This window comes from Channa argus, chromosome 3, assembly GCF_033026475.1.
Source record: "Channa argus isolate prfri chromosome 3, Channa argus male v1.0, whole genome shotgun sequence".
NCBI classification, from domain to species: Eukaryota; Metazoa; Chordata; class Actinopteri; order Anabantiformes; family Channidae; genus Channa; species Channa argus.
The window spans coordinates 26,568,097-26,588,818 of record NC_090199.1 but is presented as its reverse complement, the minus strand read 5'-3'; the positions used below and the strand labels follow the sequence as shown (position 1 = coordinate 26,588,818).

Genomic DNA, 20,722 nt, shown 5'->3' with positions numbered 1-20,722 from the left:
GAGGAGGATTTTAAAGTCAATGCGATATTTGATGGGATGGCAGTGAAGCAGTGAAAGAGTGGGGGTGACATGTTGCATTGCGAGAGTCTGGGTTATAATATGAGCAGCAAAGATCTGAACCAGTTGACGTTTCTGAAGAAGCTTGTGTGAAATATCAGATAATACAGAATTACAGTAGTCAAAATGGGAATTGACCAGAGATTGGATAAGGGTAAGCGCAGGACCAGGGTGAGGAATGTTACAAAGATGGAAGTCACATGTTTTTGTGGTGCTTTTGACTTGGGCTACAAAAGATAAGGTGCTATCAAAGAGAACACCCAAGTTCGACAGGTAGGTGGGACAGTAGAGTCTGGCTTGGTGGATATATAAAGTTGCGTATCATCTGTATAGCAGTGGAAGTGAATACCAAATTCCGTGAAAATATGGCCAAGTGAGCTGAGGACAGAGCCTTGTGGAACACCACTAGTGAAAGGATATGGTTGTGAATAAATACATTTTAGTTTTACAAAATTGGTACGATCAGAGAGGTATGACGTAAACCAGGCGAGAGGAGTGCCAGTAATAGCTGCTAGGTGGCTATGCAAAAAGGTGGTTATGCAAAAAGGTGTCAAAAGCTGAGCTCAAATCAAGCAGGACCAAGACAGTACATCAGCAGCAGCCATTAACAGATCAATAGTGACCCTTTCAGTACTGTGTTTAGGATGAAACCCAGACTGAAATTATTCACAGATTATTGTCATTAAACTGAGCATAAACCTGTGCTGCAACTACATTTTCCAAAATCTTAGAGATAAATGGCAGGTGAGAAATTGGACGAAAGTTATTAAGGTTGTTGGGATCAGCTCGCGGTTTCCTGAGTATGGGAATTATAGCAGCGGTTTTAGGGGTTATGGAATAAGTCCAGTGATCAAAGAAGAGTGGATAATCCAGGTAATATAGGGCAACAGTAGATGTGCACACACTTTAACCAGGTGAACTGGCGAAGGATCAAGTTGACATGTTAAACTCTTAGAGGTGACAGTAAATTTCTGATTCACTAGTGAGCTTGAAGGTAGCGGACAGGTGGAATTTGCAAAGAAACCTTGTAAAGAGAAACTTTTGTTATCAGTATTATTGATGGTAAGGTTAAAATCACGCAGTAAATTAACATCGTACTGAATCTCAGCACGGCTGTGATCTGAGTCCCAAAGATATCAACTGTTCCACAAACGCTATTTAATCATTTATAGTAATAATAATTATTTAATCAGTTATTTAGCTCCAGCAATACAAATAGATACAAAACTGTACTTGACTGTTGCTCAACGCCTTTCAGCTCGTCCCTTCAGGGGTCGCCTCAGTGCAACGTGTTACACATGCTGATTTGTCAGGAGTTTTTTTTTTTTAATGGCCACAACCCTCCCATTTTGTCCGGGCTTGGGACTGGCACCAAGGGGGCCCTTGATGGATGGGCAGGGGCTACAGCTGGTGGGGGGATTTGATCCTGCACCCTCGTGCATCCCAACCTGATGATCTACCCTTTGAGCTAACAGCACTCATGGAGGCTTCTTATCCAATCAAATTGCTTAGTCGGAACTAACTGTTGTATAACAATGAAAAAAAAAAAAAAGCTGACAAACATCAAAAATAACTAAAAGGCTTCTTTATATCTGTTAGTCCCTTTAGTTTAATTTTGATCACTTTTTGTCTGCTGTGCAATTTTGTGCTAAACTGAAGAGATGCTTAAAATGCACTTTTCTAGACTCTACACAGGTTTTCAAATGTGTTTATTGCAAGTATAAAGATACAGGTGTTTTTATTTGGTAAAAACCAGCACAGCACAGAATGTTATTACATCACATTAAAAAAAAATCCTACATATACTGTAAATGTGTACGTTTGTGTGTTTAGTTATTTTATAGAAAAAGTAATCAAACTGTCTTAATTCAAACAGGATCTATAAAATATTAAGTGGAAGACATAAAATGTTCAAATTCTTTTCAAAAAAGATGTTGCCTTCCACTGTTACCTACATTTCCCCTTCACTTAACTCATTTAATCTCATCCATTTGGGATTTATTGTGCCTACTTTATGACTCTCATGACAGTTTGGCAAGGATCCTTCGACTAATACAGATAACAGACTTTCAAACTTAATGTTAAACCCTTGAAATCTGATGTCTCATATCTGTTTCTGTCAGTGCTTCGGGCAATAAGAAATGCATCAACTGCATTCTATGGTGGCCCTGAGGGCTCAAGGAACAGCTAATTGAGAAAACACGTACAAATAGAAAAACAAGAAACGCGCTGCAAAAGCCACAACGCAACCAAATAAAGAAACGTTTGCGGCGTCTGTTTTGTCAAATGAAGTTTTGTTTTATTTTTTATAAATTTGCTTGTGTTTTCTCGCATTGCAGTGCCACGAGTTCTCAGGGCCACTGTAGCCATTCACTTAAATAACTATAATAAAAAATACACATACACTTTTTAGATATTAGAACTACTTGCACAATAAATATCTGTGTTTGAATATACATGTTACAGTACATTACAGGGTACATGCATTACTACAGATGGATCATACTAGGATACATGCTAGTTATGTTAAAGAGCTAGGAGATACTATTGGAATGACAAAGACAATAAGTGTGTTTACATGAACTTAAGTAACCAGGTTACAGGCTTTACAAAAGTAAGAGTCAGAGGTGGAAGACATATCAGGTTAGTATTCGGCTGCATGTGTATGTGGATTTGCTTGTACACTTTCCCATGATTACAAGAAGAAAATGATTTCTCTGCGTAACCCGGTTACTTAAGTGCATGTGACTGCAGTCATTGGTCAATGCTACCTTTATCTACAAACACATCTGGTCTGTTATTACATGACTGATACAGATGCAATGCAGGAACTGAACCTTAGAGATGTCAGTGGACTCTTGATCTTGTTCTTGATCTTTTCGCAGTCATCCATTGACTTTTAGTCCAAAAACTTGATGTTTTCCCAGTCGACGTTTTGACCGTGTTCACAGAGTTATTGTTTCTGATGTTCAATAAATGGTGTAGTGCTCCCCAGAGATATTGCATGGTATGAATTAACAAAACCACTTTTCTTTTCCAGTGGTTACTGCTCTTTAGGCCTGTGATACCTCCTTGTCATCACGTGACCAAAGTTCAATAGTTCAATAGATAGCCATCTCTGTGAGGAAAGCACTGCTGAAGCATGCAGCTGAAAAATTATGGACTTTACTAAATCAAGTATGTTTTTTTTCTTCCTATTTGAGGTTAGAGCTACAGTATGAGACCACTAAGCTCCCCTAAATATTTTGAATGGACTATTCTGCAAAGCCTGGTCCATAAACTCCATGATAGACCAAAGCATGAATTTTAATTATTTTAATTAAAAAATGTATACGTGTAACAAGTTACTTATTGAGTTTTGGAGCTGTTCCCCTTCTTTCCAGTCCACAGACAGAGGTGGGATCAATCTCACGGCTGTAGCTCAGTTGGTAAGGCAGTTGACCACAGGGTCAGTGGTTCAATCCCCGCTCCCGGCTACAAGTCGAAATGTCCTTGGGCAAGACACTGAACCCCAAGTTGCTCCCGGTGGGTCAGGTGAGCACCTTGCATGGCAGCATGGCAGCCACCACCATCGGTGTGTGAGTGTGTAAGTGAATGGGTGAATGGGAAGCTACATTGTAAAGCTCTTTGGATAAAAAGCGCTATAGAAGCGACTATTTACCATTTACCATCTAACTCTCAGCAAGAAAGTGAATAAGCCTATTTAAAAAATGCTGAGCTACTCCTTTAATAGTGGCGCTCATTATGTCAACACGTAGTGCGTAGAGCAGTTAGTGGTGCACGTGTTGACAGGTGAAGTTTATTCTTCTAAATCCAATGAATCGGTCGATTTGGCCTTGCCATTTGCATCATCAAGAAGTATCTTGTTCTCTGAAGGTTCCTCAGTTTTTGACTGACTGACCTTCTCTTGGGTGGGCACAGGTGCAGGAGCGGGCTCATCAGGATAGGCAGCAGAATGCTCTTCGTCATCAGGAAGCTTTCTCCTCTTAAAACAGCCCAACTTATGGCAGATAAAACAAATCATTAGACAAAATGCTAAAAGCACAACTTAAATGTTTTTTATTCGGTTACAAGCAACAGCTCTGAATATGACGGAGGATGGAAACTCTTCAACCTGGAAATGCTCTCTCACCTTAAACATGATGATTGTGATGATGATCAGAATCAACAGTCCCAGTAAAACTCCAGTTAAAATGATCAGCTGTCGGTCCGCTTCAATTATGAAGTCAACTCGAACTTCACTCTGTTGGCAAAGACAATACCAGTGTTAAAAGTGGATCTTAAGCTTATAATTGAGGATCTAAATTTCTTTTTGGTTCAGTTGTTATTGTGTAGACTGAATGTACCCATTTCTTTGTCAGACTTTCTTCTCCCAGGCACATGTCATTAGACTTTTCCTTTATCTGTAGTAAATAAATGTGATGAATGAGGTATTCAGACAAGAAACCCAAACAACATCTCTGAGATTGCATTGCTGGGGTCAGCTTCAACGTACCTGAGAATCCAGCACAAATCGATTCTTGTCATAGTTTATACTTATGAAGCTTTTAAATTTAACCTTTCCATCTTCCCCAGTATATCGTTTGAGAAAGGCGAGATTCTGCAAAATAAGTGTGCGTTACTTGTGATGATTAGTGATGCATACACCCTTTTCAGTGGCATGTGTGTGTTGTTACTACATACCGCTGCACGCTCTCCGAGGTCCCTAAATTGTACATCTCCGGCCAATTTAAACTCAGTGACTGATTCTTTGTCCAGAGTTACAGTGTCACACGTAATCATTTTGCTGTGATTGTCTGTGGAGCAGGGCTAAAACACAGCAACAGTTTTTTTTAAAGGCTTATACAATTTCCTTCCTGGTATGTTCAGATTAGATATTATATATTGTTTATACTCCACGTGTTTTACTTACTGAAGGTTGGATGTTACTGCAGTGAGTTTTGTTCTTAAAAAGTAAAAATAAAAATGTTATTGCTAAGTATTAAGCATTCGCATTTTGTACACAGCAGAAGCATAAATATTTATTCACTAAATTACCTGCTCGACCAAGACTTGATAGTTCTTCATCTCAAAGTTATAGTCCAATTCAGTCGGGAAGATCAGGGACACATTTACCGGAAAGGCATTCACACCGAGATTTGCTATCTATGAATAGGCAGAGACAGTAGATCCATTGTCAAGGAAAAGTTTGTCCAATTTTCTGCCAAACGTCACGATGCTTTTCACAACTTGGTCAGTTAGCATAGCTTAGCATAGGAACCTTCTCATAATTAGCTTGGTTTCACCAAAAAAGCAACTTAATCCACTGATCACTAAGTAGCATGTTATGGGTTATTTCTTTAGTTTATGGCAAATAAGTTAGCAACTAGTTAGTAAACACAGTGATGATTCAGTATGGAGACCAAAACAGAGCATAAAGAAGAGATACTAATGAGCTAGAATGCGACACTTATACAGATACACAGCTCTAAATAAATGTTGCTTGGCTCCATGTAAATGTTCTGCACTTATATAGTGCTTTTCTACCTATCGGCACTCAAAGCGCTTTACACTGCTTCTCATTTACCCATTCACACTCACAATCACACACACATTCATACACCGATGGGGGAGCTGCTATGCAGCTGGCCAACACTCACCGGGAGCAACTAAGTTGGGGTTCAGTGTCTTGCTCAACTTTGACATGTGACCAGAGGAGCCGGGGATTGAACCAACAACTGTGAGGTTGGTGGACAACCGCTCTACCTTCCTGCGCCACAGTCACCCCACATGTGTGAGCAGGCAACTGTTTCTAACAATTGGGGTCATCTGATGTGTCTTCAAATAAATAGTATTTATCCACAGGATAACATTATTGCACAAGATTTTAAAAGGAAAACATTAAATGAAGTCAAGATAAAATAAATTCTACTTTTAATAAATGTTTTTTTTTTTTTTTACAGTAGGTTGTAAGTGTTGCAAATGATTCAGAGCCTGAGATAAACTTTATGTTTTGTTTTAGAAAAGTAAAACTTTACACAATCGAATCATTTAACCAAAACTAGGTAAGAGACCAAAAATTCAAACTTTAAGGATCAGCAGTTTTGTTGTAGTGGAACCTGGTGGTTGCTCCTAAAATAATAATTTGCTACCTCACCTGATATGTAATGTGTAGTTTTTTAGGAGCAAACCCTTCAGATGTGAAGTTCAGATAGTTGATGGTGTCGTCCTTCCTGATAAGATGACAAGCTTGTTAAAATAACACTGTAACACTGGGATAATGTAACTGATGACTGAGTAAAAAATATTAATAATCACTTTAGTTTTAAAATCAAATGAATTAAAGCTGCTGGGCACATACTGTATAGGAACTAAAGTTATAAAACAATATTTATGTGAATAGTGTCACTTACAATGTTACTGCCAGTTTCATTTCAAATCTTACTGGAATGGTTTTGGTCATAAAACTGTTAGTGCTGGAGTTGGCATTATCACTGAAGATGGAAAGAAACATTTTGATTATTAAAAGTAACATATTTAATGATATGTCTGACTTTGTTGGACTGTGTACAAAGGCCTTTACCTGTTTCCAACAACGGTCATTGAGATTGTGTTGTTCCACTTATATTCAGGGTCAATGCGGAACGAAGTTTTAAATATTGCCTATTGATATTAAAAAGACAATAAAAAATGTAAATGTCAAATGTTAGTCATATGGTTAGTCAAAGTTCATCAGTTGTGAAACCTCACATATTTCTGTTCTCTGGGCGTCTTGTGTGCAATGACTCACGTGGGATTTGCTGCGATACACAGGAAGGCTGACACTACAGACAGTTTTGTCGAGTACTCCTTCAAGATCATGACAGGTGTGAGAGACTGGTCTACTCTTCTGTTTTTAGAAAAAAAGCCTTGAAATTATTATGAGCTGACACCATGTAGAATACAAACTTTTGATTTGACTTCAATGCTATGATGACTTTGACTGCACTTTGACATACTGTTGCTAAGATAAAGTGTAAAGTGAGTGTGATTTTATGCGACTATGGTTCTAAGAGTTTGATGTTTTGATTCAAAGAATTCACATCTCTGACAACCGACACATCCTGTGTGGCTTTTATATCCTCTGAAACATTTGTGCTCTGTTTCCTTTTAGTGGCACAGCAAAATAGTGGAGTAAACGTGCGAAGCAAAGCATTGTAACAATGATGTGTTTTCAGAGGCAGTTTAAAACAGATTTCTACTAATAACAGTCAGTTTCTGCTAACTGTTATAAAGTATTTGTAGGATAATAGATCATTTGTATTGCAACTTTTAATGCGATGGCCAGTGTATATACAAATAGCTTCACATATTTACATGCAGATACTAAAAACAGTATTCAGTGCACTGATTTTTGAGGAATTAGGCTTAGCAATCATGTATGACCATTTATTATATTTTATTTATTTTCGGCAGGAACGAAGATTAACAAAGTGTCGGTCTGTGATGTAATGAACTGGTCAACACATTATTAAAGTGCCATGTGTGTTGCTTAAGTTACAGATTACATCTAAATTTAGGTTTATGTTCACCTTCAGTCCTCAGGGCACAAGAGATCTTCGGGGTTTCATTTTTAGGGGGAAAGTCAGAGACACAGAAATCTCAAACGTATGATGAAACCAGATACCTGACTACTCCGGCTTCTTAATGCTATGTTTATTGCGTCTCAGGAAACTGGAGTACCCAGAGGGAACCCACGCAAGTATGGGGAGAACGTACAAATTCCACACTGACAGGCTGCAGCTGGTGGGTAGATTTGAACCAGTGACCTTCTACATGTAGCTTTGAGGTGGCAGTGCTCACCAATACCGAGAAATTACTTGAAGTACTTTATCACATATTTTTTTCTCACCTCTTCAAGAGTCATCATAGAGAAGGACAGGCCGGGAGGATAATGCATTGTAAGGCTGGTGTTGTACGAGTCATCGCCAGGATTGGACAGTTTGATGAACATTTCGAGAAACTTATCTTCCGCCACCAATAATTCTGAGGACCTAAGAGAAACAGAGTACTCCTGCTCGTTTGTTACTCTTAATATTATATTATTTTACAGTTGTTCTGTTTGTCAAATATACGTACGTGACGTTTAAGTCCACCACAAGATCAGCTATACAGGTGTTATTGTTTGAACACTGCTTTTCAAAGGGAATCTGTAAAAAAAAAAAAAAAACATTTACGTAATATTTGAAAATACAGAACAGAGAAATAATCTAGAACGATCTTTTGGAAAATGTGTTTTTTTCGAAGTTTACACGAGGGGCACATGATAACAGGAAATGGGTAATGCAAACTCATGTGGTTACCTGCAGACTTTTGTACGTACCTCAACAACTGCTTGCCTCTTGCTGTCTACACTCAGGACGCCACTTTCAGTATTACTGTCAGCTTGGGAGAAGAGTAATTTGAAGCAGAGTGGTGATAACGTGTCTTTCACACATTCCTGCAAGAAAAACAGAAAAGTCCTCTGACTGTTATTTCAAACTGCACGTCTGTACAGCACAGAGACATGTGCAGACAACAAAACAGAGGCCTATATGGAAATCACATCAATAATAAACAATAGGTTACGAAGTGATAGTTAAAAGAAACAGAAAAGAACAGTATAATAAATGAATGTGTGAATTACGCAGCCTCCTCCCCCAAATAAGACCACCTGACTTCCTCCCTACACAAACTTTGTAGTGGTATACGTTTAACCTTACATTTAAAAACAACCATGGATCATAATAATAATTTAAACTTGAAAGTTAAGAAGCTGTTAAAGTGAATTATGAACACAAAATTGAGAAAAATATCGATTATGTAGCTTCAAGAACCCCTTACGCCACACGGCAAATGTTGTTTGGAACTCTAGAAAATAACTAGTAGAGGTTTTAAGAATTTGATGATAATTATTAATAAACACATAGCTGTTCTTATATTTAAGGAGTGGAGTGTAAAATTGTATATTATTCTTCATACTGGCATGTAGATGGAGTAGTTGAAACAAGTTTCCCTCTGCCTCAGCTCATAGGCAACAGTAAGGTTCCTGGCTTTTTTATCATTTTGACTTAAGAAACCTCGATATATTTGTCGCATTGGATCGATAGAAAGCGTGTATGAGATGTTCAGTCCAGCATTCTCTGGCCCTGCACAGAAATACAGCATGATTAATATAATGCATTACCAGGGAGAGCAGAAGTAGCAGCTTTCGATCAATAAATTATTTGTTCTGGCCCCTACCCGCTTTGCTCCTCGTTGTTTCTACCATTTCAAAGCAGGTTGTTAAATTAAGCATGTGGAAAATGTCATTTGCTGTGCCCAGGCATTTAAAATGCTCAATGCTTATCTCGCCAGGCTGGAAAGTCAGACGTGCTGTGACATTAAAGACGGGCCTCGACCTAAGAAAAAAACAGTTGTCCAAAGTGAAAAAAATTAATCATTACGTATTGACCTTATTGACATGACCTTATGGAAATGGTGGTACACAAGATGTAATACATGATGAAAGCGTAAAATTTACTAGCCTACAATTTCACTCCTCATTATGTTGTGGCAAAGCTTACAGGTGAATTAGTGTGAGTAGAAACCACTTTAATATCGTAGGGATGGTGATTGATTGTTCTCTCCTTATACCTGGTTAGTTGAAAACACAGATGTCACTGGTGGTTTTCTTAGATTTTCAAACTGTAGAAGATATGGCAGATATTGTGGAAAAATCTAATTTTAACTTTTATTATTTATTTTTCATAATAGGCTGCAATAGGCTCAAGCCCCCTGAGACCCTGAATATGAGAAGCACTGTTAGATACAGATGATGGATGGATGGATATTTAGTATAGATTGTGGACTTTTAAAAGACTCGTGTGGGGACTCAACAGCTGAACCAGCGGAAACCTGGTAGGTTAAATTGTAAACCCCTACTTCTGTATTTTTGAAAATTAGTGGTTAGCAATTTGTGCACAAATATATATATCCCGTATTCATAAGTTGATTATCCATACCTTAAGACAACAACTTTGCCCTGTGACCCTATTACGATGTCTGGGAGTCCGTCATCCTCAAGGTCGATGTCCCCATCAATAGCCTGCCCAAAGAATCTCAGTCCAGGTTCAATTTTCTCTCCCACGATTCTCTGGAACAATAAAGCGTCGGCAACTGAAACGGCGCATGATTTGTAAACATATTAAAAAGTATTTATTAGAGCTGTGGTCTAGATAAAAGTTACAGCACAGGTTTATGGTGATTATTGGAACACTATAAACATAGTGACAGACATAAAGTATTTGAAAGTTAAATACCAAAAATATCCTGATAAAATTCTCACGGTCCCCTAAGTCATATAAGGCAAATTAGGGAGCAAATGACATTTTGGGTATTTAGGACTGTAGAATAATTTATGAGTCACAAAGAAAGTGACAGAGAAACATGAATGTTTCTGAATGGGTCAAAATGTAATCTTTGGGGGTCCATTAAAGCACTAAAATTCAAATGGAAATTAATTTGTTTAACAGCCTTCGGCACGTAAAATAATCTCCACACTCACCGCTGTGGGTGATCACAGCATTTCTCAAGTTTGTCATCTTCCTTCTTGCTGATGTTGCTGTAACTTGAGATTGCTAAATCTTTCACTACAGCCTTCTTCTTTTCTTTGTCTAACACTACTATTCCCGGTTGGTTGGCCATTACCGGTTTTTCAGTCTGTATCTGGAAGTCCCACAGGATCCTAGCATGATCACCCTTGAACACCTTTGGAGGTGTATCCCACTTTGACCTTGGGTCTTCCAACCTGTACCTGGCACAGATGTTTCTGTAAAATATGCCAGCCACTTGGTTATGGTATTCCATGTTTGCCCTGCCTGGTAGCATCTTGTACCATGCTGTAGCCTGCACCTAGAGTCCTGCCTGGTAAAGCAGACCCTGGCCTCTATTGATCTTGTACTTAGAGCCTGTTTCTGTGCTGCCATGATAAGACCCTCCGGGCGTTTCTTCGTCATGATGGTCTGCTCCTCCTCTTCTTCTTACTGGGGTTTCTGGTGCCTGAGGTGTTCCCTAAGCACATCATGGCTTGGGGCCATCTTCTTTAGTCAGTGGGCATGAATCATGTCAGGGCCTGGTGTTATCCTTGAGACCCTCTCTTAGATGCCTGCCATTTCCATGGGTACTTACTGTTTGTTTAGGGAGTTTAGTGTGGTCTTCTCTCTGGTCCATTAAGTGATTACTAGCACTTTGAGATTTTTCAACAAAGATAAAGTGCTTTAGAAATAAAATGAATTATTAATCAGTTTATACTGATAAACATCCAGTTTATTCTGCTGGATTCTATTTCTCAGATGTGCCTCTAGCTCAGTTGGTACAGCAGTAATCTAGGAACCACAGAGCCAGCGGTTAGACTCCTGGTTCCTATTGGCTATAGTGTCCTTTGGCAAGTGTTGAATTGTCTTTGGGCAAGAAATAGAAAATAGCTGCTGCTGGGTCAGGCAAGCATCTTGCATGTCCATTTATGGTTTATGGAGTGAAGTGTCTTCTGAGGATTCTTCCACTTAGTCTAGTGAGGGTTGAATGACATCCCAATGTTCTCACTGTGTATCTATGTTGAGGAGGTGGCTGATGGTAAATACACCTTTCTCTCTCGAATTCCTTCCACACATGCAGTGGAATCCTGACATTATCCGGATTTTGTCCGGAGGAAATATATGTCACAATGCAAATGTCCATAGTCTGTTCGTGAGCCCGTGTGTGCAGCATGCAGCTACATTCTAATTGATTGTACTATTTAAACTTCTTCCCACACTGAAATCTAGAAGAGTTTCTTCCCTGATGATGTTTCTGACTCGAAGGATCTCGAAAATGTGTCTCACATGTGTGAAACCAAATATATAGTATAAACCATTTTCAATCTCACCTGGCTGAAATAGTTGCGTATCCCTTTGTTTCTGTCACCCAGGTAGATGTACACAGCACCCCTGCTATCATCTTCAAGGGGGGCTCCAACAGCAACGTCTCGGAGTCCATCTCCATTCAGATCTGCAAGGCTGGCAATTGTGGTGCCAAATCTACCCATGGCTGGTGCTGTCACGTTCAGTTCAATTTCCAGTTGCATCTGTTAAAAATTAGAACATTGATTTTCTTTCAGTAACCCAACGGAAGCTCAGATGCTGTCACACTGGATCTGGGATTGGCTCACAGTCCTCACCTCATCAGTTAGTCTGTAAACGAAGATCTGGCCTTCTGTCTTCTCCTGAGGCATGTAAAACAGTGGCACTCCCACCAGCAGGAAATCAGTGTTACCATTGGAATCAATGTCTACAGAGCACAACTCTGCACCAAAGTAGGAGCCAATCTGAAATTGTGTAGCATAGAAATGTTTTTATTTAATTTAAAAAAAAATTAAAGTTAGAATGCTCATTTATTGTGCTTTCCAGAATTCTTCTTCAGTGTAAATGTATCTGCAATTAAGTACTTTGGTTTTCTTTTCTGCAATCATATTTTAATCAGATACAACTTGCAGCTTTTAATGCATTTCTACAGTAAATTAAATCAAATGTAATTCAGTAGATGTTATCAAAGAAAAGTCTGATTACTTCCAGGCAAAACCACAATCAGGGCCTGAATGACCTGAACACATAAAACCTGAATTATACAGAGAGAGATTTTCAACAGTTAAATGTTTTTGGTTTATATCTAGAAATATATCAAACTTAAACATAAACCTGCCTCTTGAACAGACTTGTGGTCTTCACAAACAAATTATTGAGTTTTTCCATCTTGCATTTCAAGATAAATCACATTTAAAAAAATAACACTTCCTAAAAATGGTTACCAACCTGAGTCCCATTTAGTCTCTGCACCGTGGTCCATTTCATGCTTTTGTAGATGAAAAGTATGACCTGTCCTATATGCTCAAATCTTGGTGCACCCGCAAAATACAAGGGAATGTTATTCTTCTCTCCAACAGAAACAGAGTATCCTGCAACGATATCAGTAAAATATTGTTTGACATAATCAACTGAACTACATTCAGATGACAACAATACAATGAAGTAAATAGGAAACTATTGGATAAAATTTACTGACATATGCGTCAAGCCAGATGAATTATCATTGAAACAAAGCAGTGGAGAGAAATGAATTTACCCATGTAGGAGTCTTTCTCAATGTCTGGATCATCAATTTCGGTTTCTTTACTGCCTTGGATCTCTCGGAGAGAGCCGCGCCAGCTGTTTGAGCCCACTGAACCCAGGATCAAGGTATCCTGTAAACAAAAGTGTACTTAGGGCCAAGAGGATGTTCTAGCATAAGCTGTTCTTCCAGGATTAGTTAACACTAAAAGTCGGTGTTTCACTCACCTTGTGGAAGACAGCACTGAATCCACTCTGAGACATTTCATTAGTCCAGTTCCCTGCTCGAGCCGCTTTAGAGCCTTAAAGACATTACTTATTCATATTACTACTAAAACGACACATCGGGAAGATAAAATTCCTTTCTGTAACATTATTGATTAACAAGGGGGAAAAAAGAATCACCTTCCATTGTGAAGATTTTTTTTTGAAAGTTTTCCAGTATTCCTGTGAGTCCATCATAGTTCTCAATTTTGAAGGCGTATTTTTCAGTCGGTTGTGAAGAAATGGTTTTAAATTTTTCCATTGTAGCAACTTTGACCTGAAACCACAACTTTGCTTAAAATGATGAGGTTCATCCAAGTTTGAGGACAGATTTCTAAACAAAACTAACAGTGATGAACTCAGTTCAACCTTGACTGTTGCAGCTTTAATTTAAGAATCAATGAACCTTTTATGCTGGATTATTTTAACTTGAATACATTTAATAATATTTATGTATTGTATAAATTAGACAAATGAGTCATATAAAACCACATCTTACCCCAATGACAAAGCGAATTATGTTCTTTTCGTCATATCTTTGAACAATGTTACGTCTGTCTAAATCACTGGGATCTCCATCTGTAATGATCACCAGAACTTTGGTTGCATCAGGAGAAGCACCTGCACCCCGACTTTCAAAGAGGTGGTCTCTGAAACAAATGTAAAAGTAGTATGATATGATACATGATAAAAAAACATTACTTTAATAAATAAAATGCTCAGAATTCTACTTTGTAGTACTGTGCCAGTTGTTATTGAATGGTCCCCCCATCCCCCCACTCGTGGTAACAGCTGTGATTGGTTGCATTATGCTGTTAAATAATTTGAGAATTGTATGAGTAACATAATTGAACTTACAATACAAATGTGAGCGCTTTGTGTGTGTTGGTGAGACCCTTCATGTGGGGTTCTGCCATAAGTTTATCAATAGAAGTACCAGCTTCATAGTCATTGAAGTCAAAAACTTTTTTATAGTCTGTGGAGAACTGAACTGCTGCAAACTGAAAGAGCAGATAATATAATACAGTGATGTTTTATGTGTATTTGTTTAAAGAAGTGCTATGAATGATTTGATGTTACAGTGACCTTAATTGATGAGTTCTTAAGACTGTTGATTATATCCACAATAAAATCTTTATTTTTGTTGAATTCTGCTTCAGTCATACTCCCTGATCCATCAAATAGAAAGATAAGGTCCACTGTCTTTTTTGTACATTCTGGAAAAAAAATGTGAACATTTAAAAATGGGGTCAAGACAAAAGAAATGAAGAACAGGATTTTCTAACCACAGGGTTGGAGCATGTTACACTCTCTAAATTTCCTTTTACCTTGGAAAGCAGGTGTGAACGGTGGGACCAGCTGAAAATCATCTGTCATGTTGTAACAAGCACTGTTCAGATAGGAGTTCTCATAACATTCATGGGCGATACTCGGAGTGCAAACCTAAACCAGAACATAAACGGCAAAGGACAATTACTTCATCATATTCATTTGTTTTATTACGTATTAAGCGTTTTGATCTGTCCGGTTTACATACAGTGAACTGGGCGCTGTTGGAACGTGCAGCTATGGTCAGGCCGAAGTGCTTGACCGGAATGATTTTGTTTCTGAGAGAAAGATCTACAATAGACACATTTCGATTATTTGATAAAGGTTTCTGTATGATGTGTAATTAATGTGTGATATGTGTTTCAATCAGGACATGTATATACCTGTCGGGCTGACACACTGCTCCGGTTGGTTTTGGCTATATTTGCATACTGCACCAGTTCCATTTTGATGCAGAGGTGCAGTGACAATTATTCTGTGCATGGAAATCACAAACATAAGAACAGTAAACATCCTTTCTGGTTTAAATGGTAAATGGTAAATAGTCTGCACTTACATAGCGCTTTTCTACCTATTGGCACTCGAAGCGCTTTACACTGCTTCTTATTCACTCATTCACACTCACAATCACACACACATTCATACACCAATGGGGGAGCTGCTATGCAGCTGGCCAACACTCACCGGGAGCAACTAAGATGTGGTTCAGTGTCTTGCTCAAGGACACTTGGGATTGGTGGACAACTGCTCTACCTGTACTATACAGTACTATACTAAACTGTATAGTTTGTGTACTACTACTGTATTACTGTACTACTGTATAGGTAAACAAACTTAAATAAACTTAAAGAAGCTTCATCTTAAGAGGGGTGGGGGCGGAAGGTTTGTTTACACGAACTATACAGTTTTAACATAGAAAAAATACTTTATCTGTCTTAAGCAGGGTGGTAGAGTGATCTTTGTGTGAAGACAGGAAGATGAGGTGCAAAATCGTTCAAAGTGATAAACCACATACTTGCTCTTCACAAGAACTTGTTAATGTGTAAAACTTTCATGAGTAGCAGTCACAGCAATAGCTAAAAGTAACTGAAGCAAGTAGTTGCACATGCAAACTTACCCTTTTTTTGCGCCAGAGTTGAACTGATGCACTTTGTATCCAAAGAAATCTTCTTTTTCACCATTATAGACGCGGGGGTTTGTTATTTCAATGTTGAAAGACAAAGAAACGTGGATGGCTGCAGTTTGAAAAAAACAAAAAAACAATCACCATGTAGTCCGATCACCACAAATCACAAATAACTACTTTTTTTAGAAATTATTTGATGTTTTGAAGATGGTCCATTTACCACTACACTGTTGTTTTAGGATAATTAAGGCTTTTGATTTACTACATTTGGTTTAGGTTTTGCACAACTCACTTACTCATATTTTCGGATGTTATTACAAAAACTGTTCAAAACCAGAAAATGAGCTAGCGTCCAAATTAATTCTCGAGTAAATTTCTTTCAGCTTCCTGGTAATGTAGTAATAACATGTGCATATTTATATATTCACTTCCTAAAACCTGCCTTTATACTGTATGTTCATTACCAGCGTCATTACCAGCATCACACTGCCACACTACCAGGAGACTCAGCTAACACAGCCTAAAGCCATTAGCTAAGAAGTGGCCTACAATGATCTGGTAACATCTCGGCCCCAGATGCTTGTAGTCATCGGCCCCAACCTACACAAAGTATGGTGACATCACGGAGGCTACGAAGGCAAACATCAACGGACAACATGATAGACACCATTAATGAAATTATTAGTACACTTATACATAAGCTTCTTAATCTAACTAAGCTCACGCTATAAAGAAAAATAGAGGAAATCCTGGTTGGCTCATACAGAGACCAACCTTCACTCTCCTATTGTCTAGGACAATAGGCTTTATAAAATGTGCAGCAATTCTCCACAAGACCCATAAAGAGACACTGACATTTAAAATAAGAATCGCAGCTAAAACAAAAAGAGCAAATTTCTCAAAGCGTTCTTCGTTTTTTTTTAGTGGTGGCCCTAGAAATGTTTGCATAGTGGTTTCGTCAATGTGGCAGAGTATAGCAGTTTTTGAAGGTCGGCTCCTCGATTATTTAATTTCTCTATAAATCTATAAAGTTTAATATCACAGGTGTACAGCAGTAGTGGACGGTATAAAACACACGGGTTCAGCTGGGCCAAGGTTCAACAGCCTCACTGCAGCTTTACAGTTTTAGGAACTGAAAACGTGTGGGCAGGTACAACCCTAGCTGTTGTGTGTATCTGCCCCTGCCACCGACAGTAGCATTACCTAATTTTCAAATTGCTTTTCCCATTACTGAACTGCTGAAGTGCATTGTGTAGACTTGTGCCATTCATGTCTGAGAACACAGCTAATCAAAGGCTTAGAAAATGTATATTATTGCAAGTAGCAAACCCAATGCCTCAGAAATACAAGCCTTAAAAAGCACTTCTGTCAGACACACACACGCACACACACACACACACACACACACAGAATTACCACAGAAACAAAAATGGCAACACTACAACTGACTTACAGCGCAGCAAATAATTCTAGTGAACATCATTTCATCACTTTATTGTTACTTGGAGGGATTTTGTGTTTTATGGTTTTCATACATTTGCGTTATTCTATGAGATGAGGGCGTTGCCAAAGAAGTTACCTTTTTTTTCTGTGTTTGTCCCTATTTCTTCATTTATTTTTTTGCTTATGTTGCTTGTTGACAAAACCACTGAAGCTTTTAGCAGCAACGGAACCAAAAATATGCCTCAGAAACTGGAAAAGAACAAAACGGAACCTAGAGGAGAGTGAAGGTTGGTCTCTGTATGAGCAAACCACGATTTCCTCTGTCTTTCATATTGTGAGGTTAGTTAGATTAAGAAGCTTATGTGTAAGTGTACTAATAATTACATTAATGATGTCTGTCATGTTGTCCGTTGATGTTTGCCTTGGTAGTATATCTTTTAAATTTGTTTAACCCCTTGTCAAGGAAACAATGCATAACATCTCTGTTACAAGAGAGTCAGTTCAGTTTGGCTATTGGAGGGAACAGAGACCACATAAGAGACATGAACTGGAGCAAAGGAACTGACTACGAGAAGTGAGTGTTTCTGATCTGGGAGACAGGTTCTTCAATTTTACTTTGAGAAACGTGTTTGCGGTATTATTAGTGGACGTGTACTGTGGAATGGCAATGGTGTAACGTGGAATTACATAAATGTTCAATGTTCATCATACAATGTTCATCATACAACGACTTCTGGAAGTGGACTTTGTTGTTGGACCACCGGATTTTTTTGATCACCTTTACAGTCCCTACGTTCATGTGGGGGACAAACAGGGATGGGACAGACATTTGTGCCACACCCAAGGGAACAAAAAGCTTTTGCTTCAGTGTGACCAGCTCTCTCAGCCACTGTACATCATGTGCTCGGGGCTGATTCACCGTTATCACAAAAACAACATGGTCTTTTTTTGCCAAGAGAATCTGGCTGTGAAATTGCACACGTCTCCTGTGTTTAAATCTACAATAAGTAATGTAAGGCAGCGTAAGCATATAATTTTCAATCTGCTAATGAAATTACAATAAATTAGAGTCATGCGAAATGTATTTGTAAAAGTTACATTAACTATACGTTTTAGAAATATCATAACATATATCCACTTTTTCCACCACACAGGAAAAATCAAATTGTTCTAGTACTGCTCAAAAAACTTTGTTTGTTTGTTTCAACGTGGTTTCCTAGTTACTCTGGATAATCCGCAGAACCTCTCCATCTCTCTTAGCACAGTTTCACTTGCAGAAAAGAAAGATTCAGTGAAATGTGTTAGGATTACTGTCTTAACATAAGGCTGCATTCATTGTTCAGATTGTCGCTAGCTTCAGTTTGTGGTCAAACCCGTATCCAAGCTCATCTCAATAGATTTCCTGGGCGTCTGCTCTCAGTAAAGTTTCTTTACCTAAGACCTAAGTGGCTTAAATCTCACAAACTTACAAACTAAACATTGATCATCACAATTATAAAATAAGCAAGATTCAAATAAAAGAATTTACATTATAGGGTTTAAAAAATTATAGCAATTTTTGTTATTTGTAACATCTCTGATGGATCTCTGGTCTCAAAATCACTTCCAAGTTTCCACCTTCCACACACACACACTCGCACATATAGATAGAGTATTAGATCTTACCAACAGCCACCGTGTAGATAAGCAGGAAGATGCCACGCTGCCCCTGCATCTTTCACATTACTCTTCTCAACGCTGATAGTGCTGCCTTTGGTCCTTGAGACATATGTCTGTGCAATACTTCCTGTGAACTTTTTAAATGAGGGCGTTTCCGTAACAGGTGGTTGTGACACTTCTGCTCTCACAGTGAATGTTCACAGCAGAAAGTTACTTCTTACTTATGCTTCTCTGAATTCTCCAATACGTCATAAAATTTCCTTTTTTTTTTTTTTTTTTTACGAATAAAAATAATATTGTTGAGTAAAAAAACTAATGGTTATTAAAGAATGAGCCCGCTCTGCTCCTGGGTTTGAATGTAAGTGAACCTCGTCTTGAATTCTTTTAGCAACCTGCACATCATGTGTACAGTATAATAGCACAAAGTCATTTATGCACGGTAAATACAAACAGCTGTGGTTATAATAGGAAACTTGCAGGAATTTGCAACACCACTGTGCTGCAATACATCTCATACCATCTCAGAAATTACATTAAACAAGAAGGGTTTTTCTTATATTTCACACTTTAAAATGTAAATAGATTAACTTTCATTCGATAACACTGACATTACATTACCGTCTGTAGCAGTAAACTTTTGTTTCTTATCCACTCTTTCAATCTTTTTCTGTTTATATTTGATAATCATATTAAATTTTGACCTCACTCTACTGTAATTTTATTCTATTCACTTGTACTATGATATATGTTAAATATGTGTTGTACCATGGACCAACAGGAATTATATTCCAGTCCACAGTATTTTTCTGTGCATAATGTAGCATGACAAATCATTTTAATATTTGTGGCTGGACCAAAAAAAATGTTTGTGGAAATTTAATTGAAACATTGTAAAGGAAATTTCTCACTATATTCACAACAGTTATAAAACACTGAATCAATCATTGAGTTGAGAAAATAGTCAGTAGTAACAGTTATCAATGATGCAGATGCAGTCACCTAAACCTTGCCAGACCCAAAACAGTTTTGACAAAGATGTAGTACTTGATGCCCTTACGAATGAAAATGTATGAAAAAAAAACTGTCTTACCTAAAACTGTATAGTCATGCTTTACAAAATTACATAGAAAATAATAATGTAAAAAAACAAAAAATATAGTGAATTTTCTGCATTGAGTACCTTAATGTGTGATACTTTACATCTCCCAGATTAAATTAACATAGTATTTCAAACACAGAACTGAGTGAGTTATAGTGTGGTAGTACTTTAAGTAAAGTATGCGGCTATATTTTACACCACTGCAAAGAATGATACTGCATTAAAAGTACAACTCATCTCTTCTCCTTTACTTCAGTAAAAGTAAGTATATGACACAATTCCTGCCATGGCTCAATTATTTTTGGTAGGTGGGTTTACTGAATGTGATCCTCTGCCCTGTCACACATGTTCTAAAACCCGCTAGTTCACCTGGAGTTTGCCACACCCCTTACTCACCTGTATCCACTTCCCTTGTATTCCCTTCAGTATATTTTCAGCTACAGGTGTGACAACTCTGCTGTACATTTGCTATACAGACTACAAACCATAGGTTTATGGTTTGCAGTCTGGCCAGTATTCAAAGTTGTGTTTATTTCCTATTGACCTCTTTTGTTTTGGGACTTGGACTTTTGGACAAGCTGCTTTTGCCTGATTTCTTGGATCCCAGATGATGTATTTTGTTGATTT

The 20,722-nt window shown here is 38.1% G+C and overlaps 1 protein-coding gene across 1 annotated transcript; it reads right to left on the bottom strand.

Moving 5' to 3' along the window:
* Nucleotides 1–1,749: 1,749 nt before the first annotated feature.
* On the bottom strand, nucleotides 1,750–19,155 carry LOC137123951 (integrin alpha-M-like). Its single transcript, XM_067498411.1, has 31 exons — nucleotides 19,003–19,155; nucleotides 15,886–16,003; nucleotides 15,152–15,243; nucleotides 14,977–15,059; nucleotides 14,768–14,882; nucleotides 14,526–14,656; nucleotides 14,298–14,440; nucleotides 13,939–14,089; nucleotides 13,581–13,716; nucleotides 13,404–13,477; nucleotides 13,192–13,309; nucleotides 12,882–13,024; nucleotides 12,251–12,397; nucleotides 11,960–12,157; nucleotides 10,059–10,189; nucleotides 9,298–9,455; nucleotides 9,037–9,203; nucleotides 8,399–8,515; nucleotides 8,155–8,225; nucleotides 7,928–8,069; nucleotides 6,827–6,925; nucleotides 6,620–6,699; nucleotides 6,450–6,530; nucleotides 6,194–6,269; nucleotides 5,095–5,202; nucleotides 4,970–5,002; nucleotides 4,741–4,866; nucleotides 4,553–4,657; nucleotides 4,404–4,460; nucleotides 4,190–4,300; nucleotides 1,750–4,057 (listed from the first exon to the last, which is right to left on the bottom strand). Exons 1-31 carry the CDS (start codon nucleotides 19,049–19,051, stop codon nucleotides 3,857–3,859), a joined length of 3,561 nt encoding a protein of 1,186 aa, XP_067354512.1. The 5' UTR covers nucleotides 19,052–19,155; the 3' UTR covers nucleotides 1,750–3,856.
* Nucleotides 19,156–20,722: the final 1,567 nt, after the last annotated feature.

Bases quoted from the DNA above. Each gene is read 5' to 3' on its own strand.
- LOC137123951 (XM_067498411.1), bottom strand. From the start codon at position 19,051: ATGCAGGGGCAGCGTGGCATCTTCCTGCTTATCTACACGGTGGCTGTT. The intron at 14,090-14,297 runs GTAAGTTCAATT...CATTTGTTTCAG, and splicing joins AAAGCGCTCACATTTGTATT to AGACCACCTCTTTGAAAGTC. The intron at 4,658-4,740 runs GTATGTAGTAAC...CTTATTTTGCAG, and splicing joins ACCTCGGAGAGCGTGCAGCG to AATCTCGCCTTTCTCAAACG.